The sequence below is a fragment of the Gobio gobio genome, assembly GCF_949357685.1.
Source record: "Gobio gobio genome assembly, chromosome: 19".
In the NCBI taxonomy this organism is placed as follows: Eukaryota; Metazoa; Chordata; class Actinopteri; order Cypriniformes; family Gobionidae; genus Gobio; species Gobio gobio.
Genome location: NC_137112.1, coordinates 35,866,437 through 35,874,689, shown reverse-complemented (window position 1 = coordinate 35,874,689; position 8,253 = coordinate 35,866,437). Strand labels below are relative to the sequence as shown.

The following is an 8,253-nucleotide window of genomic DNA, read 5'->3' as shown; positions in this document are numbered from 1 at the left end:
GGCGTAAGGTGAACCCGAGTATCTCCGAATTCACCCGACGTTTACCGAACCGTCCTTCCAGCCGGACTGCTGGAAGCAGCCGCAACAACGCCATGTTGAGCGAAGTCTCCCATCTTTATGAGAAATTCCTATAATGCGACTCGTTATTGTGATGTTACAACGCAAAGCGGAGAAAAGAAACCCGGAGACGGCCATCTGAGGAGGCGAAGAACAATTCAACCGGGGAGATCCAGGGTGGCTGGAGGGGGAAACAACCCCCTATCGTCCCCATGCGTAGAGCAGCTACAACCCCCGATTTCAAAGATAAAATGACATTTTTGTTACTAACAGCCAGATTTGAATGAAATCCATGGCATAAGGATATACACACGTCCCGGCCTTCGTAGAGAGAAGAGACGGCCAGATATTGTTGGAACGTGCGACCGTTTTCAGCTGCGTATTTTTTGTTTTGGTTTAAATTTCTGCAATGAGTTTGCCACCGAAAGTGGTTCCGAAACCGGCCGCTGTCTCTGTAAGTGGACATGTTACCGGACCGGCACCGCCAACGCAGCTCCGCGCAGCGCTGACCTCCGTGTCGTTACCACCGGGAGTCCAGAGCGCTCCTCCGCCGTCAGCCGTGCAGCCTACCCAGTATCCTTCACTAACAACAAAGCCCCTTGTGTCCCACGCAGATTAATGGGCAAACGAGTGCGAATTTCGCTTTGTAATCACATCACCTGACTTGTTTGTTTACATTCACGTGTAAGCGGTTATGGCGACGAAATTGCTAATATACGATTGTATTAGTTCATATTAATATAATATAGCAGTCGTTGCCAGGGTGATCGGGGTGTGTATCGATTAAGTTACATCGAAGCGATTTACTTGGTTGGTATCTGTTCTGTTGTTGTTTGTCGGTCCTCTTGGCACTTGCTTTGTTCGTTGAATTTGACAATCCCAGCTTGGTGTCCATAACAGTTTCAGATCATTCAGAATTTAATAGTTAATAGTTATTTAATATTAATTTTATACTTTTGTTTTCAAATGCTTTTTCTCCTAAAGGCCTAAGTCAAAAGAGACCGGAATGACATATTTAAGGTTGCTAGGGTATTGTTGCTGGTTGCTAGGGTGGGACTAGGAAGTTGATGTTGTGTTGTGAATGGCTGCTTGTTGGCCTGGGCCAAGTTTAGAAAATATTACTTTAATATGACTTTATTAGTACTTTGGGATGAGCTGGTTAAAATTATTTACAAATTGGCTCAGTAAAAAGGTCAGTTTTGAGAAAAGGGGCTAGTTCTTTGACATTCATACATTAAATGTTGCATAATTATTTCTCTGGCCTCTTTATGTTTACTAATATTTGTAAAAAATCAAGAAACTACTCATATAACGTCATAACCTAGACGCTGAGATATTTCCCCCTCCACAACTGAATAGAAAACATCAACAGATATGAGGCTACGTCATTCTAGTCTGATATTGAAAGTAAATCACGTCACATGAAAGTCATGTTCGCCAGTGTGGGTCAGGCTAAATGTATTATAGGAATGATTTGATGTGATGTGGAGTAATCAGTCAAGTAAAGGCTGTTTAGACCGAGTCGAGTTAAGTAATTGAGCAATAGGCGTACTGCAAATCTGGGTCACCCTCTTGAGCTCTTTGAGAATTTCTGTTGTTCTGCAAGTCTGAGCCACGATTTGCTGAGGAAGATTTAAAGGTGAAGTGTGTCATTTTTGTGCAACTAGTGTCACCAAAGATAATTGCACAAATAATGAAGATTTGAAAACAGGTTAGTTCCAAAAACTCACCCTCATGTCATTCCAAACCTGACTTTTTTCCCCTCTGTGGAACACAAAAGAAGATATTTTGAAGAACTGGTTTTGTCCATACAATGAAAGTGAATGGCACCCACGAGTTTCACCCTAAAGGTAGCGGTAAATTAATCCATCCAAACCAACTAAGAAAGAAGTTTGGAGCGACATAAGGGTGAGTAAATGATGACAGAATTTTCTTTTTTGGGTGAATTGTTCTGTTAACCGTGTAATGCAAAATGACTAGCATTATATCTTCATTAAATGCATCTGCCAAATACTAGCATCGATGCTTGACATGAAGGTTGGTGCTGACGCAACCGTCATAGTGACAACAGCCAATCATATTACTTTTCCGCTGTCGCATGAAATCTGATTGGCTGCCGCCTGTGTTGGCAAAACTTTTCAACTTCTGCCGCAAGCAACGTCAGTGATGCAACGCAACAACCTACAATTCAGTTCGGCAACGCATTATGCCGCCCATTTAAAGTAAACGAGAAGCGTTATCGCCATCACCAGTGTGAATGCACCATAGTGGAGTGAAACTGACATCTACGTGATATTCCTCAGACTTCTTCAGATAATAATTTTCCGCTGATTGTCTCATTTAAAGCACAGATCACGTCTTATTTCCCTCGCATATCAATCAATTGGGAAATAGTGCGCACTATACCTCACTCTAGTCTACACTCACCTAAAGGATTATTAGGAACACCATACTAATACTGTGTTCTACCCCCTTTCGCCTTCAGAACTGCCTTAATTCTACGTGGCATTGATTCAACAAGGTGCTGAAAGCATTCTTTAGAAATGTTGGCCCATATTGATAGGAAAGCATCTTGCAGTTGATGGAGATTTGTGGGATGCACATCCAGGGCACGAAGCTCCCGTTCCACCACATCCCAAAAATGCTCTATTGGGTTGAGATCTGGTGACTGTGGGGGCCATTTTAGTACAGTGAACTCATTGTCATGTTCAAGAAACCAATTTGAAATGATTCAAGCTTTGTGACATGGTGCATTATCCTGCTGGAAGTAGCCACCAGAGGATGGGTACATAGTGGTCATAAAGGGATGGACATGGTCAGAAAAAATTGCTCAGGTAGGTAGTAGCATTTAAACTATGCCTAATTGGCACTAAGGGGCCTAAAGTGTGCCAAGAAAACATCCCCCACACCATTACATCACCACCACCAGCCTGCACAGTGGTAACAAGGCATGATGGATCCATGTTCTCATTCTGTTTACGCCAAATTCTGACTCTACCATCTGAATGTCTCAACAGAAATCGGGACTCATCAGACCAGGCAACATTTTTCCAGTCTTCAACTGTCCAATTTTGGTGAACTTGTGCAAATTGTAGCCTCTTTTTCCTATTTGTAGTGGAGATGAGTGGTACCCGGTGGGGTCTTCTGCTGTTGTTGCCCATCCGCCTCAAGGTTGTGCGTGTTGTGGCTTCACAAATGCTTTGCTGCATACCTCGGTTGTAACGAGTGGTTATTTCAGTCAAAGTTGCTCTTCTATCAGCTTGAATCAGTCGGCCCATTCTCCTCTGACGCATACTGGATGTTTTTCCCTTTTCACACCATTCTTTGTAAACCCTAGAAATGGTTGTGCGTGAAAATCCCAGTAACTGAGCAGATTGTGAAATACTCAGACCAGCCCGTCTGGCACCAACAACCATGCCACGCTCAAAATTGCTTAAATCACCTTTCTTTCCCATTCTGACATTCAGTTTGGAGTTCAGGAGATTGTCTTGACCAGGACCACACCCCTAAATGCATTGAAGCAACTGCCATGTGATTGGTTGATTAGATAATAGGTGTTCCTAATAATCCTTTAGGTGAGTGTACGTATTCAATGTCTATTTAATTTTTGTAACCATGTATGTGCATGTGTGATAAATGGTCAGGATGTCATCATCTGTTTGCATTCCGCATACTCTGATTTGGCTTTATTTGGCATAGGGACTCTTTTGTCTCTCATTCATGCGTCCTAAAGTATTTATTTGTAAAGACTTGCAGTATGGTCCAATCCAGTAATTGAACGAAGTAGAAATGTTTCAAATTTAATATCACTAATCAAATAAGCAAAGATTTTGGCATTGCCTATGCAAACGTCTTTGTACTAAAGTCAGATGTTCTTGAACACTGTACTTCAACCTCTGATTGGCCATTCCTTTCACACGCTCAACAACATGCATGTGTGTGATTGGCTGCAATGCTTTAAAAACAGGCTGTGTATATATCTTTGTACAAGATCTTTGACACTGCCCCCTTTGCGGTCGATATGCGCCCTTGATGCGCACTTCTGCCGAGCCCGCACTGGTGCGGATTCCGCTGCTGACTTCTTCCAGACAGTCAAAGTGTCGTTACGTCATGAATGTGCGGACTCGTAGGAAGACCGCAAGGGTTTAGGGTGCCATTTGGGACAGGGCCATTGTCGAAGTAGCAGCAGCAGTGACGGCGGCAAGTAGATGGCGACTTTTCTTGCAGCTTGAGTTATTGTATCTAATCCAAATTAGGCATCTGGGGCCTCATTTATAAAACTTTGCGTAGGATTTGCGTCAGAAGTGGCGTACGGATGAAACATAGGACGTGCGTACGCACAGAAATATTCGGATTTATAAAACCGTGCGCACGCACGTCCTACGCAGATTTCCCTTAATAAATCACAATCAATTCTAAATGTAGCGCAGCTTTTGCGGCTTCATGTCACGCCCATAGTTGCCCATAAATAGTCCGCGAAACGCCCCCAAGTTAATATTCATCGATTGCGAAATCATGGCAAACACAGAGAGGAAATCATGGCAAACACATTTGCCACATTTGAAAACTAAAAAAACGTAACCTCACTCAATGTGAAGTAGAAGTTATCGTTGGCAAGGTGGAAAAGATGAGAAAAATGTTGTTTTGGAGGGAACAGTGTGGGCATTAGGCTACTAATGCCAAAAAGGCACTTGAGTGGCAAAAGGTTGCAGACGCCGTGAATGCTGTAGCCTCACAACCTCGGACCGTGGCCGAAATAAAAAAGAAATGGTCGGACATCAAAGTCGAGGCAAAAAAGCGTCTAGCGCACCATCGCCTGAGTGTGTCCTCGTTTGCCAGCAAGTCTTCTTGCTGTCTGAAGATGCGTTCACTCCGACTCCTTCCATTTGCGACATCTTCTAAGAGCGCAATATCAGCCATTGTGCGTCATTATGCATTGTGATGGGGCATTTTATTTCCATCCATTTAATTGCATCTGACAAGCTACAGATGTCGGTTATAATCTACGTGGAAATAGGCTATAGTTCAGTGCAAATGGAAAGTCTTGCAGCTTTCTGAATGGTTGAGACATACATACGATATTTTATCAAAAATAAAACAAACTAAAGGCATATGCATGAATACCATGATTCCGTAGCTGATGAAGACATTTTTACTATGAAAACAACTTTCCCCAGTGGACAATGAATACATCAATCTATCTATTTATCTATATATCTCCCTATTATCTATCTATCTGTCTTGAATCTATAGCCTATCTGCTCCGCCAGACGGACACATTGACGAGAATATCAGTTTTGCACATTATTTCGTTCTGTTTACCATATTATTTATGAGGATGAATTGCATAACATGCCAATATTATTGCAGAACATATTTCACTTTTCTTTTTGCAAATATGGGTTAATTTGCATCTGTTGTAATTTTCGTTTGATTCTGTTTGTTTTACACTGCAGATCTATCAAACGGGTGTTCGTGTAGGCTGTTAATTGTACAATTAACAGCCTACACGAACACCCGTTTGATCGATTACGTAAGACTTGCTTTGTGAAGTCTTCTTGTTATTTATGAGAGGCAGTATTGCCATTTCTTTTACACAACGGTCTACAGTTTCACACACTTTCACGTGTTTCTTCCATCTGCCGACGGTGTCGCCATTTCTCATTTCACCCGTTTTTATGCGTACGCCTGGGTCAGAGCTTGCGTGAAGGACCGCACATTTTCCCGTCAAGTTTGCTTTTTATAAATACCAATTATTGCGTAGAGAGCGGCGTACGCCTTCTTTTGTGCGTACGCAACGTTTATAAATGAGGCCCCTGTAGTTGATTATTAGAGTTAAATAAGAGGCGATCTGGCGCTGGAAATCATGCAGAGTGCTCGTGGCCACTGTTTTCAGTATCGGTGGCTCGTGCACAGACAAGCTTTTCAATCGATTGCAGTTGCGGAGACTTTATTCGTTCCGTTGAAATCACAAAACGAAATGCACCCAAATGTGTCCCTGTTCTTGATATACAATCACTGATTAACATCTTTATTGTTATTTTTATCATTAAAACCAAACTATACAATGGTGGATTAGAATCCAGAACCTCTGGCATGCTTAACAAAGATTCTACCACTAGACCATCAAGAGCTCGCTCACACACACTCACAGCGGATCTATGTATTTATTCACTAACATGAATCTCTGGACTACAAAATATTGTTATATAGCAGATGTAAGGATGAAACTATCATCCCCTTTTTGGAGACACACACTCCTATCGCAGATTTTTTATTTATTGACCTGAGGGAGGGGTTCTGGCAGACCAATCACAACGCTTGCGGTCCGCATAGAATTGACGTGTTGATACATTTTTTGAGAGGTGCACACCAGGGTATGTCGTAGGCTACGCGTGCAACTCACAGCCTATGACGTAGCTACGGCGTACACTCGACACAGAAGTATAAACTGGGCTTAAAGGGATAGTTCACCCAAAAACGGAATTTTTATGTTTATCTGCTTACCCCCAGGGTATCCAAGATGTAGGTGTCTTTTCTTTGTTTCTTCAGTAGAACATAAATGAAGATTTAACTCCAACCGTTGCAGTGATAGTCGTATAATGCATGTCAATGGGGATATTTTAGAGTATGAGAGCAATGAGAGTAAAAACACATAGACATACGAATCCTTATTCAACCATGCGGGTCGTGGCGACACATTGATGTCTTAAGACACGAAACGATTGGTTTCTGCGAGAAACCGAACAGTATTTATGTAATTTTTTTACCTCTTATCAGACGAATGTCATCTAGTATTCCCAGCGCCATAACTTCCGGCGAATAAGGTCAAAATACTGGCGTGATCAAAGATATATATATATACGTAGATGCCTCATTCGACCGATCCGCGCAGGCACTAACGAGGAATCTATGTATATATTTATGATCACGCCGGTATTTTTGGATGTATTTTGACTTTGTTCGCCGGAAGTGATGGCGTGGGGACGGCTGAATGCAGAGCCATCGAAAAAAATGAAATAAATGTTTAAATATGGATATTTTTCTTACACAAAGGCATCGATTCGCTTCAGAAGGCCTTTATTAAATCCCCGGAGCCGCGTGGAGCACGTTATTTGACGGACAGATGCATTTTTTTATGGACTTCAAAAACAGAGCAACTATTACTGCTATTATAATGCTTGGATTAGCCAGAACATTTTTAATATAACTCAGATTTTATTCGTCTGAAAGAAGAATGCCATATACACCTCGGATGACTTGAGGGTGAGTAAATCATGGGCTAATTTTAATTTTTGGGTGAACTATCCCTTTAAGAACCATATTTTAAAGGGTAAAAAATTGGCAGTTTCTGCCAATCTCATATTAATCTTGAGTACCTATAGAGTAGTATTGCATCCTTCATATCTCAGAAGAGTCTTTAGTTTTGTCATATTTATAGACCGATACATTGTACCGATTCTTTCTGAAAACAGCCGAACTTGTGGAGGTGTGCAGTCGGCGGAGCTAAAGAGTCACAGGCAGACACACACCTATGACATACACAATACATCATGGCATTATCCCTGGATAACTTACGATTCACTATTCAGTCGTGTTGTTTACATTTTATGCACTTGTGTGCCGATTGCCAGCAAAACATAGATATTTGATGCAGTTTCACTCACCACCTGCGGTTTCGACTCGTGACACACTTCCAGAACTCCGTTGCTGCTCCGGAAAAACAAACTGCATCCACTGTTTCCTTAACGCTGGGTTATTTGGGAAGCTGAACAAGGTTATCTTTCCCTCACAACCAAAAACATACTTCTTTAGTGACATTGTTGATTTCGTGATCTAAAAACAAAATGACAGCGCTGCCGACGGCTTCTGTGACCCGAACGAAGCTCGTTGATGGGTGTGCTCTTGCTCTCGCTCTGGTTGATGTGCGCGCACGCTCATCTGGGAGAAGTGCCCATACAAGGAACTCTGCCCTTTATGACGGCTTACAGGGCCAACTCGGGGCTAATGTTCCGAAACTTGTTCGAATCCTGAAGTAGTGTATTTGGCACAGAAATACTCCATAATACGTCCAACTCATTTTTGGAAACTTTGGCCATGTTTAGCATGAGAATCCAACTCTTTAACAGTGTAAATCAGTCCGAATGCATGAAATAGCATTAGACCTCCTCTTTAACGATCTGAGTGCATGGTCTG

At 42.1% G+C, this 8,253-nt stretch overlaps 1 protein-coding gene across 2 annotated transcripts in view; it reads left to right on the top strand.

Annotated features, from left to right (window-relative positions):
* The first annotated feature begins 32 nt into the window (after positions 1-32).
* The window catches only part of eif4g3a (eukaryotic translation initiation factor 4 gamma, 3a), a 78,583-nt gene continuing 70,362 nt past the window's right edge, over positions 33-8,253 (top strand). For both annotated transcript variants that reach the window (XM_079844841.1, XM_079844842.1), the window contains exon 1: positions 33-630. In XM_079844841.1, coding sequence (XP_079700967.1) covers positions 467-630 — 164 coding nt within the window. In that variant the 5' untranslated portion in view covers positions 33-466. The remainder of the gene's footprint in view (positions 631-8,253) is intronic.